Source organism: Spermophilus citellus (genome assembly GCF_964194105.1).
Source record: "Spermophilus citellus genome assembly, chromosome: 16".
In the NCBI taxonomy this organism is placed as follows: Eukaryota; Metazoa; Chordata; class Mammalia; order Rodentia; family Sciuridae; genus Spermophilus; species Spermophilus citellus.
This window is the reverse complement of record NC_138196.1, coordinates 42,954,193-42,977,249: the sequence shown is the minus strand read 5'-3', so window position 1 is coordinate 42,977,249 and position 23,057 is coordinate 42,954,193. Positions and strand designations below refer to the sequence as shown.

The following is a 23,057-nucleotide window of genomic DNA, read 5'->3' as shown; positions in this document are numbered from 1 at the left end:
ACAATTACATATAAGAGGAAAAGAGGAGTAGGAGAAAAATTATATAAGTGGAAGAAACGATTTAAAGTAGAGGGGATGGAGAGAGAGAAGGGGAGGGGAGGGGAGGGGAGGGGAGGGGGGATAGTGGAGAATGGGATAGACAGCAGAATACATCAGTCACTAGAAAGGCAATTTGTAAATCAATGGAAATGTAACTGATGTGACACAGCAATCTGTATACGGGGTAAAAATGGGAGTTCATAACCCACTTGAATCAATCTGTGAAATATGGTATATTAAGAACTATGTAATGTTTTGAACAACCAACAATAAAATAAAAAAAAAGTACATGGAGAATGACTTAGTGAGGGATTAAGGGACATATTGCTGCTAAAGAAGGAACATCTGCATAGACTCTTAGGAGATAAATTCTTGCATTGTATTATTAAAACTTTTCCCCACAACTTAATTCTATCTTCCTCTAATGTGGATTACATAACGTAAATATTTCAAAGAAAGAGCACTAATTATCTCTTAATAAAGTTGGTTGTCTTGACTAAACTCATAGAAATGCTTTTTAGAAGTGTTTAACATTTTTGGGTTTTGCTCAAAAAGGAAATTTTAAAAAATTCTTATCTCCACTGAGCCTTCTGGCTGCACATGAGCATCTTGATACTTTAGTTGTCAGTGAAAAGCATTTCTCTTCATTTTGTTGTTGAGTTGGGTGGCAGTGGGAAAGTGTCCCAATGTGCACAATCTAGTTTGCTGGATAATTGATTTTTTGACCGTTTCATTGAGAAAAAAGGAACATCATTTGGGCCTGCATAACTGATGTGTGATGAGGGGTCACTTTGGCATTACTTCACCACACATTTGAAGAACTGTATTAAGCTAAACTCACGTCTGTTCTAGATTGTTGATTGTCTATCCTAGTTGTCTAATTCACTCCAATAAATGTTCATGGTCATATAGTATGTACAAAACTGACGTCCTGAGAGTAGCTAAGACACATCAAAATTTAAAACGTCAAGAAGATATTCATATTCCCAGTGTCTCCATCCCACCAACATGACGCAAACCATGTAGTAACAAAGCTTTGAGGTGCTATCCTCTTGGTTCAGATGCATTCTTTTCTTGCAAAAGTACATTTTAGGAAGTGTAATCTACATTTAAGGGAAAGGCGATTATTCTCCTTGTATCTTCTCTGCTTTTTCACAGGGACTAAGTACATGTTCTGTGGTCACTCGTGTGTGTGTGTGGGGGGGGTGGGGGGTGCGGGTGTGTGTGTGAGTGCGCATGCGCTTTAAGCAACAGTAGAAACAGAATATAACCTAGAAATTGAACATGAGATGGGTAAACATGAACAAAATCTCTAAGTGAAACCAGAATAAACTCTAACTTTCCAAGGAAAAATGTAAGAAAAGGAAGGTAACAATACTGTTATATCTTCCTTTTCCCATTTTTAAATATGAAAGACTGTGTGATGGTATCTAAAAATAGCCTAGGAATTAATCACATATTCATTTATTGTATTTGTATATGTATATATATACAGAGAGATATATATAGACACAAGTATACATATAAATATATGTATATACAGTCAGAAATCAATCATGTGTTCATTTATACTTCTATATTATGTGTGTTGTATATATGTTTATATATGCATATTATGTGCATGCACGTGTACAGGTATATACATATATACATACATATTATATGTGTACATTTATGTAAATGTGTGTATATTTTTCTGTGTATACATAAACATATATAGTATATATATGTATATATGTAAAATCCCAAAGGCACCCACTTTTGAGAAGATGAATTTAAAAGTTGCCATTTTCCCAAATACTACAAGTGAGGTATCCAAGAAAAGTTTAGGAATGCTGCAATGGAGAATTCCTATTTTCCTATTTATTTACTGATTGAATGCTATTTACATATTATTTTATGAATGTTAAACTTCTATTCAGATAACATTTCAGAAAGTCCAGGACTAAGATAATTACCAAGAATAACTGTCCTGAATTTGAGGAATTCCCAGGAGGGTTGTGGAAGGAAAGCAATCCCTAAAAGAAGTCACCTCAGAATTTCATGCAGCACTGTATTGACATTGGTGGCTCAAGATAAAGATCTAAAATGGTACTTTAAGTTGCTGAAGATGTGGGGTTGCAATTTGTGTAATCAGGAGGGAGTACTGTAGGGAGTGGGGAAGGGGCAAAAGAGAAAGTTTGGACACTTCAGATATATTGTAGAGAATCTGCAGTAGTATTTCGGATTTTAAAAAATCAGAATTTAGATTATTTTTAGCTATTTCTTCTGACATTTACCTCCATATTTCTAAATAATGTGATGGTAATGTAATAGTTTTTCCACTTTAGATATTATCTCTTAATTTCCTACTATAGAAGATGAGGGTTTAGCTCTCTACACCTATTCCTCTCATCATCCTTAATCCTACCTCTCACAGACCCTAGACTCAAAAATAGTTGTTTCATAATTTTCAGTTAAATTAGTATTTACTATTTTTTATTTTGACTACATAAAAAAATTCACAGCTTAGCCAGGTAGTGGCATATGATTGCATCCCTCTTCTTTTTTTTTCTTTACTTTGTTCTTTTTATACACAATAGTACTATTTATTTGACATTTTTATGCAAACATGAGTATATCTCATTCTAATTAGGATTCCAGTTTTGTGCATGTACGTGATGTGAAGATTCACTGCGGAGTATTCCTATAAGTACATAGGAAAGTCATGTTAGAGTCACTCCACTACCTTTCCTATTCCTGTCCCCCCGCTCTTCTAATAAAACTGGTCCTCCTAGAGTTAATAATTGATTCTTTTTTTTTAAGAGAGAGTGAAAGAGAGAGAGGGGGAAAGATAGAGAATTTTTTAATATTTATTTATTTTTTAGTTTTTAGTTTTGGGTGGACACAACATCTTTGTTGGTATGTGATGCTGAGGATCGAACCTGGGCCACACGCATGCCAGGCGAGCGCACTACCACTTGAGCCACATCCCCAGCCCAATAATTGATTCTTGTAGTTTCCTGTGTACCTATTACAAATTCTTCCATCCAAATTGTCTGGCTAGACTATAAAGTTCTTCTCAGTGTAGCTATCACATATAGCTGACATATTCATCTTTCTCTTTCTTTCCTTCTTTCTTTATCTAAGTGATATTTTTATAGAGAACTATCCAGTAGCTTTTGAGAATAAAGGGGTTTTTTAAAGTGATTTTTCACATAATATTAAGGTAGGAACAAATTCCCATCCGAGTTGTTAAAGCATATTTGCTTGTCATCTTATTTCCGCTGTTACTTCTAAAAAAATGCAATACCATTATCATTCTCAAGTCCTAAAATATAATTTCTCATTCTCTGATAGCATTAGGGATCATTAACTTGCCTCCTACATTCTGAAATTTCACCAGGATGGTTCCATTACTACTTCATATTCCATTTGTTTTCTTCGGTCTGAAGACTTGAATCATTAATTATGGGATATTTTCTGAAATTTTTTTTTTGAAAAATTTCTCTCACTTTTCTCTGAAATGCTACTGAGAAATGTGGCTCCCCTCCAAGGTGACTAATGGACTAAGAAAGAGAAGGAGGGCAAGAAATTGATGACTGCCTACATTCAACTTTTCATGGCATTTGTACACCTATTGTGGCCATTGTTAGAACATTTTATTTTTGTTTACATAGTTTCTCACACAATATTGTAAGCTCCAATACGAAAGATAGACTAGATAGATTGTTTAGGTTTATATTTCTGATGTTTAGCAGAGCATCTTCCACATAGTAGGCACTAAGTAAACACGAGTTTAATAGAGATTAGGATATGACTATGGTCACTTCTGTATTACTACACTCTTGATTTCAGCTGCTGGGGCTTTACTTTGGGACTTGTTCTCACGGGATATAGAATCATCAAGCATAGTTATTATCAGCTGTCCTTTTGGCAAGCCGAATTATAAGGTGAATGTTTATTTCTGAAGCAAGTGCAAAGTAGAACATGATCATTAAATAGCACGCGTCGGTCAATGATTCTCGAACTAGAAGGTCTTCGATTATCATTGTTAGATACAATAACATTAAATTTTGTTTGATTTTAGAATATATACTGTATGCCATGGAATGCTTATGTTGAGGAGTGGTGTTACAAAATTAAACCAAAGAAAACTTTGTAACTGCTTTGTGTCCAAATATCCCATGCACTAACGTCACAGAAAGCAACTTTGGACGCTTCGCAGACATTTTTCAGAATCATTGCACAACTAGAAGTGCATACAGACTCTTGTAATATTAATACAGTGGTGTTTGAGCACATGTGTTTCAGAAATGAAAAATCCCCATGGAAATTCACTTCATAAAATCAACACCCTGGAATGACCTACACTTTTCCAGATCCTCCATCCAAATCCTCAGCAGCTGAGCTCATTTTGAATGAAAATGCACAAAAAGGATTAGAAAAGAAATGTAATATAAATGTGCAAAATAAGGAGTCAGTAATTTGAAATACAATTTTAAATAAGGCAGCCCGATGGGGAAGCCCATAAGGAAAGTCATGTTTTTTACTGACTTCTCTCTCTTACAGGACAGATTTTAGTTAATTCAGATATTTAGAAAATGACACCAGTATGCTCAGATACAATTGCAAATAATCTCACTTTTCTATGTACTTGTACTTTTTTCAGGCTTTAAACCACAGAAGTAGATTTAAATGAACTTTAAAATCAACATTTAAATAGGAAATCTGAACAGGAGAAGTTGTAGAGATGAAACAATCACAAGATAAGGAAATATAAAGATGACAAACATAATCATAATTATGAAAAATTTTTGCCTTAAAATTAAAAAGGTATACATTCATAAGAATGACAGGGAATTGTCCAAAGAACCTAAGTTGGAAATGAGATCAGGATTAAAACTGTGTTGAATCTATCTAAGTTACAATCTCTATCTCTGTAGTTAGAGTCTTTTAGAACTTGTTATTATCTTACTTTGATGTGATAGAAATACCACTTATCAAACTTGAGTGGATTATGTTAGCAATTATTTTAAGATTTTTAAGGGCAAAATTGTTGTGATTTCTTTTCTCCATGGAAAATTATATTTCTCGTTTGTAAAAGAAATCAAACCAGAATTCAGGCTCAACTTAAATGTAAATGTGGCTTAGGAATGACACAGTAATACCACTTGGCATTTCTTAAGTTGGCCTGCTCTTTCTACACTGGATAAAAATAAAGAAAAGAAAGCATCTAAAACAGAACCACCCTATTACAACCCAAATTTGCCCATGAAAGCAGAAATTTTCTGGCTTCCATCTATGCGTTTTTTCCACTTTCCGTAGCCTCCCACACTATAATGACTTATGCATGGAATTCAGAGACTTTATATTTTCTTTTGAGTGCAAAATGAATGCCAACATGGAAAATGTGAATGCTGGCCATTTTCAAAGATGGCCACAGACCTTTAGTGGAATTAAATAGTATCCAAAAAGATACTTGGTCAAGCTAGGGTACCAACATTCTAGTACATTCCTTAACTTCACCAGTCTTTATAACATGGGAATATTTGCCTTTGGGGCATCTGCTGGATCAGAATAACTTGAGATTTTTGATAGGGATTCAGAATCCATTTCAATACACTGAAATGTCCCCAAACTAGCACAGCAGTTAATCTTGTTTATGGGTGAAATCAATAAGCCAATCCATGTTATGTGCTGACAGTTCTTGTGCAAAATAAAAGCTAAGTGTCTGCTCTTTGGGATTTTTCATTTACAGTCCAGTTATTTGGTTTCATTGTGGAATAATATTTGGGTTGCTCAATTTATAAGGTTGTGTTTACTTCCTCATTCAAAAGGATTTGAATTATTCAAGGCAAAATACCTGGAAAGTGTTTTTATTCTAAACTTATCTTACACATGATTTTCTTGTTCATTTAAATTTTTGTGGCCAAATTCTAACTGAAGTACACAAGCCAATCTCCTTAGATACCCAAAGAGAATGAGATTCAAGTTTCTGAAGATTAGTCTTAATTGTTTTATCATATTCATATCTCCTTTCTGGTTCACCTGAATTCCTGAGAGGTATGGAAAGTTTATACATACTAAAGATACATAAGGAGAAGAGATGAAGTAGATTCTCCAAACTACATGGAGACAATGAATTTTACTGGCTATCTGAGCCTGGGCCTGAGAACCAGTACTTAATTTGAATATGGACTTACTTCCTAGGTGTATACTTTGGACAATTTATTGAATTTATTTAAGCTTCAGTATTACTAGCTTTCTAGCTAGTGTTAGCAGTAATAGGATGCATGAACAGATGTATATGTCCTAAAATGCTATAAATTGTATATGTTGTGATTTCTTACCCATGAACTGTGTGTTAATATGAGCCAAACTGGATTATCTTATATTTCTTAGTCATTCCCTGGAGTAAATACATCCTGGCCATTTGGGGTCGGTATTAATTCTTTCACACACTAGTACATTACACATGCTGTCTCTACAACTCAAGTTTTGCATGGCTAGTTCCCCAATAGCTTTTGCTGCAATTTAAACCAAACAACAAATGAATTTCTTTAACAACTTGTGTTTACAAAAATGAATTATAGGAGCACATGAGCTAGAGCAATGAGTTTTCTTCTGGTGATTTTTCTCAAGTATTTCGATCCAAATATTTTCTTAATGGAGTTTTAAGTGTTTGGTAATTTATATCTTTATTCATTAATGGACCAGCTCCGCTGCTTTTAAAATTATTGCTGATAATTCTTGACCAGAGATATAAAATTTTCTTCTATTATTAGGCTGCTGCTTAAAGAAATAAACCTTTAAAGCTAGGAGACAGAAGCTTTAAAAGATTTCTTACTTCTGTCTTCATAACACAGATTAGTGCTTTTTTTTTTTTTACCCAAGATAGATTTTGACACTAGAAATGTATCTGTAACTGTGTGCTTTTTTAAAAATTTTTAATAGGTGGCAAAATGACAAACTTCACTCTGTTCTTTGATCCATGAATTTGAAATAATCTTTCATCGAGTTCCATCTCCTTGAGCCTCATATGGAATGCATCTCTCTGTCTGTTGTTAAACGACGATGACATGTCTGCAGCTATCAGAAAGAGAAGCTGGGAAGAACATGTGACCCAACGGGTGGGACAGCCTTTTAGTTCTGAGGATTGCAACAGAGTATGTCATCATGGACTCGTAGCCGACAGCTTGCAGGCAAGTATGGAAAAAGATGCAACTCTCAATGTGGACCGCAAAGAGAAGTGTGTTTCACTCCCAGACTGCTGTCACGGATCAGAGCTGAGAGATTTTCCTGGGAGGCCAATGGGTCACACTTCAAAGGAGGTGGATGAAAATGACAGTCATGAAGGTGAAGATCAGTTTCTTTCTCTGGAAGCCAGCACAGAAACACTTGTGCATGTTTCTGATGAGGATACCGATTCTGATCTATACCTTGTGGATGATAAACAGATTTTAACTACTACCCAAGGGCATAAAATATCAGACCAACATAATGTCGAAGGAGCAGGCTCCTTAGTAAAGGCACTGCCTATCATGGAAAGTAACCAAGATTCTTATAACTCCTGGGGAATGGCTGGGGAAGCTGATTTGGTAGAAGATTGCGGGGAAAATAAAGTTGCTGATACTGTAAGAAGCCTGGAGCTTTGTACTGATATAAGCTTAAATGAAACAAAGGATGTACCCAACGTAATTATGCTTGATTCTTTGAATGTGAAAGATATTGTGCCTGAGAAGCAATTGCTGAATTCTGCCGTAATTGCCCAGCAACGAAGGAAACCTGACTTCACTAAAGATGAACCTGAAAGAAATACCCTCAACGTCAGACAGGATGAGTTCTTGGCTACTCCTTGCCCAGACCGAGGACTGCCATTATTAAAAGCAGATTTTGGAAGCTGCATTCTGCAGCCTCCTTCCTGCCCCAGTGGAATGTCAGCTGAAATCGACCTGGAGAAGAGCGGTTTCTCAGAACATCAAAACAAAAGTCCTCCAAAGGTCAACATGGAAGATGGCATGCAGTGTTTACACGTGAGGGACTCTCTGACCACCCAGGAGTCCGCAGAGAGCCAAGTCAGACTTCGCAAAAGAAAGGTAAGACACATGCACAGAGTATCTGGCTTTTGAAATTTTTTAAATATCCCCATTTTTATCACTTGTTATTTTGCTTTATTAAAAAGCTTTGTAGGCATTTCCTTTGCCCTATAATGCAGCTGTTTAACTTAAAGACTATCCACTTGGTGAAACCATCAAAATATGTACAAATTAAAATACAATTATCTTTCAATTTCATTAATAATATTTATGATGGCTCTTGGACATTTTATTTTGAAATTGTGTTGAAGATATAATTTGACATCTTTTCTCTAGTTGGAACTGAATAGTTATCACCTAGCTCCTAATTATGCAGTTGAAGGCCTTGAGGAGTAAAACTTTTAGAAAGGAAGTTGTGATTTTTTTTTAAATGTAGGATCCTTTATTTAGACCTCTTTCTTTTTCCCTTCAAAAGTATATTTTATCATAGTAAGAGTGGTATAAGTCACCACTTTACGTGTTCAAAGGCAACAAACAATCACTCCTCCCACTCAATGTCTGACACTGTATAAATGCTACCCTGGCATATTCACCAGCAGTAGATGCATCATGATTTCTATTTCTTGCCACAATTTTAAAACATCAAAAAAGCCAATGCCTAGATCCCTTAGGAAGCTTCCAAGTGAGAGAAGCAAACACTGAGGTATCACTACATTGATTTGTGGTTTAGCTAGTGAACTCTTAGCCAAAACTTCAGGATTTCTCCAATATTCTTTAGACAGTGTGGGGTTGTCCATTCCTGATAGAAGTCCAAATACAACTTCTCCTATACATCCCACCTACCAACTGGCATTGAGACCCTGCAGATCAGACACTTTGTATAATAATTAAAATATGCTTTCTTACCCTTCTGTTGATATAATCTTAATCTATAGTTGCAATTCTACCAAACACAAAACTAATGTTCTTAGTTCTTTTTAATGGGGGCTATCTACCTACAATGAAGAAAAAAAAAAACTTCCCCAACTGTCTCTGTGGTTAAAAATCTGGTTTCCATAAACTGTGGTTTACCTAACAAACTAGATCAGTAATGTGTCATGAGCTCGCTTAATTGAAAGCAAAGACTTTACAGCAAAAATTGGTGTGTTCGAACCACGTGCCAACAGAGTATTCTGTGCTGCTGGCCATCTCTCCCTTCCTTTCATAAATTGTATTAAAATGTTAATGTTCCATAAAGTTGTTATGATTGGAATGCTCGGGCCACTTTTTCAGAAATTTCCATATATCCTATCAATTCTGTTGGAGGGAATGCAATAATGACATAAGAAAGTCTCAGCTGACCTATGACATAGCCCCCCTAAAATAAGACAAATCCTGCCCAACTGCCGACATAAACATTAAACATTCCCTAAACATGTGCTCACCATTTGGACATTAATATCAATACTAAGAATGCTGAAAAGGATTTACTCTTGGACGTGTCCCTATAGCTTCATTGTATTTTGAGAGCTGCAATCATATCTCATTTACAAGTTCTAACTTAAATAATCTATATTAAGCATTTTGTTATTCTACAGCTTTGTGACATTATCTGGTGGAATATTTACTATGACTCTACAACCATTTTGGGGTGAGCTTGTAATGAACAGATTAAATGTAAAAATTCAGATTCAAAATTTACTCTAGAAAAATACGGTTATGGAAGAAGTCCTTAGAACAAAAAATGCATAAGAATTTTTGTTTTATTCATTTTGAATGAGTATAAAAATACCTTTAAATTGGCAATTCACCATTTTCAAATCTTACTAAAGAAATAACAACATATTCATAAAATAATATGTTCATCATTGTATTGCATGTTCCGGAAAAAAAAAAAGAAAGTAGCCTACATTTCCATCAATAAACAACTTGTTATTTGTCTATTGTATGGAATGCTATTGTCTACCTGTTGTATAGAAAGATTAAGTGAGATTCACATGCACTAATTTTGCTCATGACATAGTGTATCTGGAAATAAGCAGTGGCAGTCCAAACCTTATATGAAAAATGTACATATAGAAATTGATAAAGGTATAGACAGGAGAATAAACCTTTCTATACGACTGAGTAAGAATATGAAAAATCTCAGCTAAATGTGCACAAAGTTAACAGCAATCACTTTGAATGAGTAGAATTAAAAAGGTAGAAAGCAGACATTCTCACTTTTTACCCTACGTAATTTTTATAAAAAGTGATAGAGTGTGTATGAATGTATACAGTATTTACTTTGTCAGCTATAGCAAAAATTATAAAATGAAGGCTTGGAAAAGTGATTTATAGCATAAAGTGATATAGTTTTAGTCAGAGAACTTGAATCAACTCATTATCTGATGGTCATGTGAGTGAATCAAATTCTTCACTGTATTTCTGAATGTGGATTTATCAGGATGAATTTTAGTCAGCTTTCCATTGTCCTGACCAAAATACCTGATAAGAACAAGAACAATTTAGAGGAAGGAAAGCTTATTTGGGGCTCATGATTTCAAAGTTCTCAGCCCAAAGATGGCCAGCTCCATTGCTCTGAGCCCACGGGGTAAGGACCCATTGAGGAAAATCTGCTCAACTCCTGGAGGCATCAGGAAGTAAGAAGATGCACCCTTCCAGGGCACACCTCCAGTGACCCGCCCTCTCAAGCCACACCCCATCCATGCAAACTAGGATGAACTGATTAGGACACAACTCTCGTAATCTAATTATTTCATTTCTGAATACTCCTGCAATAACAGGAACTTATGAGGGACATCTCACATCCAAACCATAACAGGATATGATCAAGATTCTAAGACTTGAAGAAAAAATCCAAACCAAAAAACTATAAGAGAGCTTATAAAAGCAATCACCCAGAATGTATTAAAATAGTTCTCTAGAGAAATCACTGGGCTTTAGATAGACGTTATAATTCCTTGAAATCCATATATCTTGACAGGCATTCATTGTTTTGCACAACTTATTTTGTTCTTGATGTCCAATAATATTTTTGACCATCCAGGATACACACACACACGCATAGACACACACACACACACACACACAAACACACACACACACACATACACTTACATATTACAAGTCTCAATTGTAGAAAACTGCATCTGTAGTATATCTAAGGATTGACCTTTTGAGCTAATAATTTCCTTAAAGATGATGAAATGGGTCATGAAACTGAAGCTACTAAAAGCAAAGGAAAACAAATGGGCTAAAAGCAGACATTAGTGAATGAGCCCTGAGGTTGGGCAGATGATGAGTGGTCATAGGGCCTTGGCTGAATCCCTAGGGTGAGACAGCTGGTTAAAAGCAATTCTCAGAAACAGATTCCAAAGATTTCTGGAGGAGGGAGACAGTCTAAGAAGTGGTCTCTTTAAACCAAAAGAGATGTGAAGATGGAAAATACGCAGGGAAAGACTTGAGGTTAGATTTTTTTTTTTTTTAAGAACTAGTATATTTGTCATTGATGGTGGTTCACAAATTAAAGAGAGTCCAAAATTCAGTCTTCTGTAAGGGCTATTTAAATATTCTCCAAATTTTTGAATAACCATAATAATTGTATAAACTTATAAAATGTTTTATTTGCTCACATAAGACAAGGAATAAACCATATTACAAAGAAAAATAAACTTGAAAAGATTTTGCAAAAATATGAACTTTGAAAAGACACTGAATTCTACATTCCAATAAAAATCTAGACTAATTTTATGATCTTATTTTATTACCCTAGTATTAGTGAATCTGTAGACTTGACTACTATCATTCAAAGCTAGCATAACAGTAGCTTAAACAACCTGGTTTTCTCACATACACATAGTACTTAGCTATAAGTAGTTCTGGATCAATATGTAGGCTCTATATTTTCAAAACTCCAACCCCTTTGATCCAAACTCACTCCTGTCTTGAGACTTCAGTCATATTCAGGCCAGTGTGGTAGGGGATACAGGGAGATGCACACTTCTTTATCTCTCAGATTGCATGAACTAGAACTGAATTATTTGGCTATACCTAGCAACAAGAGGGCTTAGAATTGAAGTCTGCATTATGAGAGAGAATGTGTCTGCTAAAAGCTCTATTATCATAAAATAAGAATATTTATGTTAAGGGATAACTCACAAACATATTGAGGAAAAACCCTTAACATACATATATACTAAAGTACCCTGTCATGTTATGAAAGAAATAAATAGGTTACAATATATGTTCTGTTATATTCTTTGTAAATACTTGGTACTTGAAATACTTGATACTTTAATTCCACACTGCAATATATCTTTCTGTGTTAGGAATCTATTTTACATATTAAAGTGACATTGACCGAATGCTACACTATTTCTTATAGGATAACCATCTAGGAGCAAAATATTGCAGTGTACATATTTTATGTTAAGTTGCTGGAAAATGCAAGATGTTAATTAACCAAGACAAATAAAACTCACATATTTTCTTCTTACCCTATCTTTAAAAATATGCCTATATCTGGTTAAAGCACACCCATTCCTGAAATGGCATTCTCTTTGACTCCTGAATGCCTCTATGGGACCTTTGTCCCAAGGAAAGGTTGATATTGACCCATAAGTGATATAAAAGATAGTAAAACAATACCCAAAATATGGAATAAGTCAAACTCTTGGCTGGCTGGAAGAATATAAAAGAGAAGGAAATTTTGCCCAAGAAATAAAAACCAAAAAAGATAGCTCAGCCATGGTACAACGTAATGTCACGAGATATGTTGAATAAAAGCAAGGACTAGGAGAAGGATGGTAGTCTGTGAATAAGTTATATCAGCCGAAAAAGAAGGAATGAATGGCATGCAGGACATATAGCTTTCTAGGTGAATTCATAATAGTATGAATTCATACTAAGGTCACTTTTACACAGGTCTTTTGAAGCTTTCAAGACAGGTCTGTTGAGCAGATTGCCTTTCTTAAATCCTCTTGCTTTTCAGTTCTATTTTACTAGGTTAAAGTTTTGATATAATGAATCAAAATTGTTACTAGGTAGATAACTGGGCATAGACAGGGACATGTTCCTATGATGACAGTTCACCCACATATTTTTAGCTGAGCTGTGTCCCAGGTGAAGCTAGTGGCTTTGTAAGCAACATGATGTATGCTCTTTAGGCCACACAAAATTGTCAAATGACTTCATGCCACAGAAACTGGTTTTTGCTTTGTAAACAACTAGAAAGCCAAAAACATATTTGCATACACTTGGGACTCAGATATTTTGCCTCATCTCAAATATAATTCTAGTAAAACTAATTAGAAATGCAACAATGGTTATTTTATGAAGAAAAACACAAGATATAGTGCCTAGTGATCAGTCAATAATAGATATTGATCATTTTCAATATCCCAGGCTCTGTTCTATGTGTGTGCTACACTACCATCAGTTAGACAGTCAAGGTGTTTATGTTGTGAAGCATATAGTTGCTTAAATCCCCCTGGAATATCAAATGAGGCTTCTGTTTGACTAACATGAAAGGCTGGGACTCAAGGAAGACTAGTGAGAATGAAAGAGAGAGAGGGAGACATAAAGAGGAGAAGGAAAACAGGAAGAGAGAGAGAGAGAGAGAGAGAGAGAGAGAGAGAGAGAGAGAGAGAGAGGCAGGCTAAAATAGTATACTAAAAGAAGCATTGGTCAATTTCAAGGGGAAAATGTATATCATTCTTCAGCTGGGTGCTACGGTGCACACCTGTAATCCCAGCAGCTCAGGAGGCAGAGGCAGGAGAATCAGGAGTTCAAAGCCAGCCTCAGCAAATTAGCGAGGCACTAAGCAACTCAGTGAGAGCTTGTCTCTAAATAAAATACAAAATAAGGCTGTAGATGTGGCTCAATGGTTGAGTGTCCCTGAGTTCAATCCCTGGGACCACCCCCAACACCCAAGAAAAACAGTGTATCAGTCTTAGATAAAACATGGATGTTGAGCAGACTGAAATCAAATCTATTGCAACACAGTGATTTAGTGATCTCCAGCAGAAGTTTAATAAGAAGACAAAGGTAAATAATTGCTGTCATTTTACATCAGGTTCTCTGATGTCTAGAACTGGTTTTCATTGGCTGTGTCTCTATTATACAGAAGATGCAGCCCTGATAAACTAACATTTCAAGATCCTCAAATGTTTTCTCTTTGGGGGGAACACAACTTTCCCCAGTTTCCTCAATCAAATTAGTTGATTTTTTTTCTCTATATATTCATGGAGGACTTATTCCTTATACAATATATCTATTCCATTTTTAATTCCAATGTATAATTAACAACAAATTTGTTGGAATTCATTTTATTCCACTATTGCTAATTAAAATGTAAGCTCCCCGAGGACAGTTATTCAGTCTCCTTTCTGTAGTGTCCAGCTCAATATGTAGGACCTTTCCATAAATTCTTGAATGAATGAATGAATGACCTTACCATGGTAAAACATTTATTTTTCAGAAAACAATACCAAATATCAAGAGCCCAACATTATAAAGATTCCAAAGAAATTAAGTCATGCATCCAAAATCATTGACCAGATATCCCACACTTCATACCACAATCTACTTTTTGTTCTCCAAGTTCCATGCTAAAACCGGATATGAGAGAAGAAGAGGGGGGAAAGGAACCATGTAACATCTGGATCTCTAAGTCAACCCTCAAGTTTAAAATTATTACCACTCTTTGCCACAGAACAACTAATTAATTATATGGCAATCTGTGAGTAAAACAAATTTAGGTTATGGTCAGTTTGTCTCCAGAAAGGAGTGAGCAATGTTAGGTATAGAGAAGAAAAATATTAGAATATCTGTTAGCATTTATTTTGTCCTTTAAACTTGTATGTTTTATAACACATATGACATATTAGCACAAATGTGTATGCACTATAGTTTTAAATAAGTGAAATATGCATGCTCACTGAGGGAAGTGCATAATCAAAAATGTTAGAAGGGCACTCGTTCAGAAATTCTGTAGTTTTTCTGGTTAATATCACTTTGAGGAAGTTAGGGATGGAATGGAGAAGAAGTGACAGGACTCAGAGATCAAAAGAAACATTGATGTGGCTGTGTCCCTGTAGTATGCTGTTTTTAAGTCTTTCGGGTATAAACTGAGGAGAGGGATAGCTGGGTCAAATGGTGGTTCCATTCCCAGATTTCCAAGGAATCTCCATACTGCTTTTCCTATTGGCTGCCCCAATTTTCAGTCCCACCAGCAATGTATGAGTGTGCCTTTTTCCCTACATCCTTGCCAATACTTATTGTTGTTTGTTTTCATAATAGCTGCCATTCTGACTGGAGTGAGATGATATCTTAGAGTAGTTTTTATTTGCATTTCTCTAATTGCTAGAGATGATGAGCATTTTTTCATATATTTGTTGATTAATTGTATATTCTCTTCTGAGAAGTGTCTGTTCAGGTCCTTGGCCCATTTGTTGATTGGGTTATTTGTTGTTGTTTTTGTTGTTGTTGTTGTTTATTTTTTTAATGTGTCAGATAATAGTAAATTTCTTAATTTCTATCAAGAATACTACATAAAATAGGGAGATTTCCTACCAGATACCTTGAAGGCAAAAATATGAATACACACACATATACATACACGTATGTGTGTGTATTCATATTTTTGTATCTTAATCTTTCTGTGTGTGTGTGTGTATGTGTGTGTGTATACTAATGTGTGGGTATGTATACTGGATGAAAGTAATTAGATCTGAATATTTCCTGTTCCAGATATTATTTTTTAAAAAGTAGTTATGATGTGTGATGAGCCTCTGATCCAATTAGTGACTTGGACCAAAATTGCAAATTTACATTAGTTATTAACAAGGTCATTAATAAGTTCATATTAACTTAACATGAGCATTTATTGGAGCAAAAATTAAAACACTTTCATGATGTTACTTTACATAATGAATGGTTATTTCTGAGCCAGCTGCACATTACAGTCTATCATAATCATGAAACTGATTTAGTTTCTTCCTCGTGGATTTCTGTTACTAGAAACCAAGACCAATGTATTAATCTTTTAATACCAATGAAACTGCCATAGCTTTTGGCTGCCTCCCTCTAAGAAATGCCAATATCCACAAAAGTTGGAATAACTTGAATAGCCTACATAACAGAGCCCTGCCCCGGTTATCTGGGTACCAGACACAATGGTGCCAACAGGATCTGTTCGTATTCTGGCTCATGTTCTCAGAAATAACATACTTATCCTTTGCTGCCAACAAGATCTCTATTCCACAGATAATTTTCTAACTGTAAAGAAAATTATAGTGCTATTTTAGAGATAACCTCACAGTTTTCAAAGGAAATATAAGCAAATAAGAAAACACACTTCTACTCTTTTTTTTCTCAGTTCTATTTCTACCCTGGTCTAGGAATAAAACTAGTGATTAATGAAGTTCTTCAATTTTTGGATTCTTTTTCTTGAGCCAATGAAACTTCAAAAGGGTTTTCTTCTTTTTATGTACATTAAAAATTAACCCAGAGGTTTTTAAAAAAATGTTGAAATAGCATCACTATTTGGTCTAGAAAATGAATAGCTTGGTCTGAACTGGATTTTCTTGCCAAGAAAGTTAACTTCGATGAAGGGAAAGAGTCCAACCCAAATTGGGGGATGTTGTTTAGCCTATGTGAGCTGCACATGTCTCTGGAAAATGGAAACAATGATCTGTACTTCACAGGGTTGTTGTGAACATTAAATACAACAGAAAATGTGATTCGACATCTACGAAGTCCAGAAGTAGAATAATCTAAATTTTTCAACCAAGGTTTGAGATGAGGATCTGACAGTCCCATAACTGAATAAAGCAAAGTTATTATCTCTGATTATAAGATAAATTCTAGTGGAATCTATATTGACAGCATATAGAACCAGCCAGCACATATCTTGTGCAGCTGGAAATTTCTGGAGGGCTGCATGGCTCAGGGTTAGCTTCCACAGCTTCCTAGCCTTAGAGAGCTGTGTGGAGAACCCAGTGATTAAACCAGTGGGCTCTGATACCAAACTGCCTGCTTCACTCATTTATAATTTTGTGACTTGTAACTTACTTAATCTTTCTGTGTCTCAGTTTTTTCATATGCATGATGGGATTTCTCTCTCTGTTGTTAAAGAGATCAAATGCATTCAGAAATATTTATAATTCAAACAATGCCTGGCATATAGTAAACACCATATGTTTTTTTCTGTTATTAGTAGAAGTGATAATTTTGTTTTAGTAAATTATTCTAGTTATAAATGTGAGAGTAAACTGAACTGTCAGGAATAATTCTGGGGGCTGACTGACAAAATATGAGAGAAATTTAGGAAATAAGTCAGCCCATATGGATACCTTTGCTATCTAATTTTATCATTACACAGTACAGTCTCCAGTATGCATTCATTAACTAAGAAAGTATTTCTTAAGTACCTTTTTTTCCCCCATGCACTTTGTTAGGTGTGGTGCAGCATTTTAATAAGTATCATATGTGCATCCTGACCTAGAGCTTACTCATTAGTAAAAGCAATATCACACACAGGTAACTCACTTGAATATTAAGCTAAACTACTCTTGGTAATCATAGTAATGAATATTAGAATATTATGTAATATTAGGTTTTGAAATACCAGTATGAAATACCAGTATTAGTATTATCATGGTTCAATATAATTCAAGGTAGAAAGTATTGAGATTTCTGGAGACACAGTTAGGAACAGGTCCCCTAAAGGGGAGGTGAGAAAAGGCTTCCTTCAAGGGGTGCCCAAGCTGAACTTTAAAGGATGCACTTTAGATTTTGTATATGTGGAAATCCAGAGAAGGAAATTTGTGGTGCTATTTTGATAATACTTGAGAGATTCAGATTCATTTTTTAATACACAGACTTAAATCTTAGGAAGAAATAAAATAAGCAAACACTTTGCAAAAGTCATTATGCATATAGGCACTTTTAAGTACTATAGAGCAAACTATCTCATGGTTTTATGAAAACAATAGTGGTACTTCACATGCAATACCTTAACTTAGGCAAAACAACTTTCCCTTTTCAAATTTAGACTTTTAACTTGGTGATTTGAGGGATCCTTTTATTTAAACTTTTTTTCTCTAGATTTCAGCATACTAATGAGTACTGTCAAATGCTGTCTTTACAGCCATAATTTGCCCCCCCCCCCCAGAGAGTATTTATCAGTAAGCAGAAAAGTGAAATGAAGATCAGGAAGATATGCTCCTGATTAAAACAGTGTCAAGAGATGCTCTAGCAAAATAGTTCAACGACAAAAATGATGATGCTTTGAGTGAGTGAACCACACTAACTTTCAATACTGTCATCAATTACATTGGAGCCATGTATGGAACATTGTTAATTAATTATTTTTATAATTATGGACAATTACGAAAAGGTGATTTAACAGTACAATGGACTGAAAGCATGAGAAATAAAAAGCCAAGAGACTAATTCCTTGTTTGTGAAAAGTGCAGCCCTAATTATGATGTTGCATATTCCATTAACATATTGGCCTGATACATAAGGAAACTTTCTGCTTTAGAGTCACTTGGAAGAGACACCCAAAGATAGTTAAGTACAATTGGAACAGACAAGAAATGCACTTTATCAATATCTGATAAAAGGTAAAATTTCAATTTTTATGCTGGTATAAATGAAGAATTTTTTTCTTAAGGATAAGAATAGAACATGGGCACTCACAGACTCTGTGAGCAATTTGACCTGATGCATAACAATGTGTTCCAGGGATAGCAATCCATGATCATGTCCTTCTGTTGTTGGGGACAAACATTGAGTGGGAAGGTCAGTGCTGCAACCCAGTGTGCTGGACAACAGCCCTGGATTTCAACATTATTATCTAACATTTATTTCAAATATCAATTTATCTTATAGAATTTATCTATGCTCTTCTGAATGAGTTAAACTTTTTAAGAGAATAATGAAGTGTAGTATAGTGGGGGTACTAAGGATTTAAAAAAAACTATGTCACAAAAATATTAATTATAAAAATTCATATCCAATATCTCCAATAAGTAAATACAATCTGAGAGTCAGCATTTGTTTTCTTAAAAATATAGCCAGGCTTATTGAAGCTTGATGTCAAGGAGGTGACAAAACACACTGAAGTAGTCACTACTTCAGGAAGAACATTGGCAAACCAGCCAATTGTTCTCTGCTTCCATATATTTTCTTTACTTTTTTTTTTTTTGGCACCAAGAATTGAACTCAGTGACACTTAACTACTGAGCCACATCCCCAGCCCTTTTTTAAAAATTGTTTTATTTAGAGACAGGGTCTTACTAAGTTGTTTAGTGCATTGCTAAGTTGAAAGCCTTGGAACTCGTGATCTTCCTGCTTCAGCTTCCCAAGCGGCTGGGATTACAGACATGCGCCACCATGCCCAGCCCTCTATGTATTTTCAAAGTAGTTGCAAAAGAAAAGTAGAAGCAGGCTCAGCTCTGAGGGCCTTTATACCCTTTTTACCCCATCCACAGAAGCATAGAGAGGTGGGAGGTTGACCCAATGTGGCCAATCAGTGCCTACATCAAGAAACAAGGGCTGAGGGTACAGCTCAGTGGTAGCATACTTGCCTAGCCTGAGCAAAGGTTGGAGCCTCAGTGCAAAAACCATCAAACAAAAACTAACCTTGCTCTTATATGCATAGTAATTATTTCCCACAGGATGTATTTTCCATGGTGTAGTTGGAACTTTAATTTCCCATCCATTCCCTGTACCTTTATCTTCATTTTGTTGTAAAATGATAACATAATGTGCAATGTCTTGTCTCATGTTCATTTACCCAACAAAGCAAACAAATTGCTCATTTTACCATAAGATTGCAAACAACATCCTACAAACCAATGAGATGAAAAACAAGGATTTTGCTTTTTGTAAGTTCTTGGAATGTTCCAACTGGAAGAAACTTTAAACATCCTTGCATTTCTCTTTAACTGGAGTACTGTGTTTGTATTGACAAGGCCAAGGAGCTATAATTTAGAGCGTTAATAGTGGTATGTCCTGTTACCACTGCAAAGTTGCTGTCCTACAGAGAAGATGCTGAGTTGCATATTATTCTAGAAAAGCTACAATTTAAAAGTAATCAGAAAGAGTTGGCCAACATCAAAATGTAACAGAAACCTAATATTAAGGTTTTTTTGAGCAAAGAAAGGAAATATCTTATCCCTCTATTTCAGACTTTTGTCCACTTTGTGTGCAGAAAAAACAAACCAGCCTTGAGAATTTAACTATCATTTCAGGTAGTTGTTGATAAACATATAAAATTATTTTTTAAAAGCTAAAAATGGAGTCTAAAATGATATTTGTGTTTTTCAGCTTCTCCTGGTTTCTAGTTTTATAATAAAAATTCACTCTTTTCTGAGGACTGAGTTTTCATTTAATTCAATTATTCTGTACTTTTCCCTGTGATCAACATAGACTTTTATCATAAATATTATCTGTGTCCACTTAGGATTTACAAAGTGCTTTCTCTCAGATGTCCACAGTGTTTGGATTGAGGCATGATAAATTTTAAACAAGCTGAAAAGTATTTCAAACAAGGTCCACACTGTGAGCAATCATTAAGAAGGCAAGAGAGAGGAAATTAGCTAGTAGAAGTTGGTGTGATCGTCATGCAAATTTTTTTGTACATATATCTGTAATTGTGTAAAGCACTACATCTTTATAGCTAAAATTCTGTCTAGACTAGAAGCAAAACATACACTAAATTGTATATCGGCCTATCATAAGCAACTAAAAAAGGAAATAAGTCTATTTTTGATATTTGTTATCTTACATATTATAATCCTTAATTTCCAACCCTGACCACTGAAACAATTTATTTTCTGATAGTAAATGGGCAATCTTCATGTTGCTTACACGTAGCCACTTGATTATAAAATTTAATTTTTGTATTTCACATAAATCTATTTTTAGGAAGGCCAATTTACTCTAGAGATGTCAATAACTAAGTCACTACACTGATAAAGAATCATGCATATGAATTGCTGCCCAGTATGGTGTCTCCAGTTTTTTTTTTAAAAAAGATGAAATTATTAGCAAATATGTAAATGTTTTCACCTGAGGTTGCTGGCCAGGTCACTTTGAGACTCATGGTAATCTTTCCTCTGCACATTCATTATTGTGCACACTCCTTGTCATGGTCAGTGGGCACCCAAGTGAGAAGCAGCAGACGGATTTCCTGAGGAACACTACTGTTGACCTTGAGGAACTGCTTATGTTCACCATGACATATTTACCATCTCCCAATGTTGCTGCCTTTAAGTTTTTCTGCTCAGAATTCCACTACCACTTTGATAACACTTCTGCATTCCTAACCTCTTTATTCAAGGATATTGTGGTGCTTTTTGAAACCAAGAGAACTAGACAGGTGCATATAATAGAGAGTGAGTCACAAGTGGTATCTATCCATCAAATGCTATCCATCAAATGCTCAGAATTGGAAAACAAAACACAATTATTTTGAAACAATACAAATTAAAGTGTATCTATAGTTCCAAGAGCTAGCTTCACCCTTAAGTTGATTTAATAGTTGTTATGAAAATAATTTGATCCCTTTACCCCCCACCATCTCCTCCTCAAGTTAGCAACACCATTTTAAGTGGCCTCTTTTCTGTGTGGGAGAGGAGGGACCAGGGTTTGAACTCAGGGGCACTCAACCACTGAGCTATATCCCCAGTCCAAATTTTGTATTTTATTTAGAGACAGGGTCTCACTGAGTTGCTTAGCATTTCACTTTGGCTGAGGCTGGCTTTGAACTCACGATCCTCCTGCTTCAGCCTCCCAAGCCATTGGGATTACAGGCGTGTGCCACGGCACCAGCCTTAAGTGGCCTCTTACCTCCAGCTCTGACCTCTTCCAATCCCTTCTCCACTCTGCAGCCCACAGTGTCTTCACACTCTCCTTCCAGATCTTCAACATTCCAATATGGAAGATGCTTTGAAGGACAGTCACTGTCCAGGCCTGTTTACCTTCGTAGTCTCATTTTCACTTTCACATCATCTCACATTTTTAAGTCACATTAAACTTCTTCCACTTATGAACTCATCATTTTTTCTGCCTCAGAAATCTCTCCAGCCCACCTCCCTACCCTTGCCTGGCTAAGTTTTAGTCATTCAAGTTTTGTCTTAATTGACAATTTATTTAAAAAGGTTTAGAGAACCCCTCAGACATTTGGGATCTTCTATGTGTCTCTGTTCATCCTGTAATTCTCTTAATGTACCCAACCACACTGAAGAATATCGACTCACTTCTACATAGATTAGTGATTGAATTGTACCACCACTACCCCCCAAAAAGTATATGCATATCCCAATCCCTGGAAACTGTAAATGTGACTTTACTTGGCCAGAAGTGTCTTGGCAGATGTAATTAAGGATCTCAGAATGAGATCATCCTGGATTACAAAGGGGAATTCCAAATCTGATGCCAAGTGTCTTCATATAATGCAGAAGAGGACCTAGACACAGAGGAGAAGCCCCTGTGAAGACAAGAGATTGCAGTAATACAGCCACAGCAGAGGAAGGCCTGGAGCCACCACAAGCAGGAAAGGGAAAGGAAGAACTCTCCCCTAGTGCCTTCCTGGAGAACACAGCCCTGCCAACATACTTTGATATCTGGCCCCCAGCACAGAAAATATCCCTGTTGTTTTAGGCCACCAGGTTAGTTACAGTAGCCTCGGGAAACCAGTCCACAAACCTCCACTTCAAACTGTAAATTCCTTGGGATCCGCATGCTTATAACTCCCTCACCATTCTATGCTTTGTGCCCAGTATGCACTGCACATAGAAAGGGCAGTTATGAAATTCCTGGGTAATGAATAAGTTAAGACAAGTGTGGCACTTTGAACATTATCTTAGTGTTAACTTATTAACTTATTAATAGAAGTTCTATTCTTTTCATTGTCTTCCTGTTGTCATTAAGTCACTTAATCACCTACTCCAGGATTTCCGAATTTAACTTAACTGGTTACATCTCCATGAACAACTTCATCACATG

At 35.6% G+C, this 23,057-nt stretch overlaps 1 protein-coding gene across 6 annotated transcripts in view; it reads left to right on the top strand.

Annotated features, from left to right (window-relative positions):
* Positions 1-23,057, top strand: part of DLC1 (DLC1 Rho GTPase activating protein) — a 391,806-nt gene that overhangs the window by 7,602 nt on the left and 361,147 nt on the right. For all 6 annotated transcript variants that reach the window (XM_081269380.1, XM_081269382.1, XM_081269381.1 and 3 more), the window contains exon 2: positions 6,976-8,117. In XM_081269380.1, the coding sequence (XP_081125506.1) occupies positions 7,101-8,117 (1,017 nt within the window). In that variant the 5' untranslated portion in view covers positions 6,976-7,100. The remainder of the gene's footprint in view (positions 1-6,975; positions 8,118-23,057) is intronic.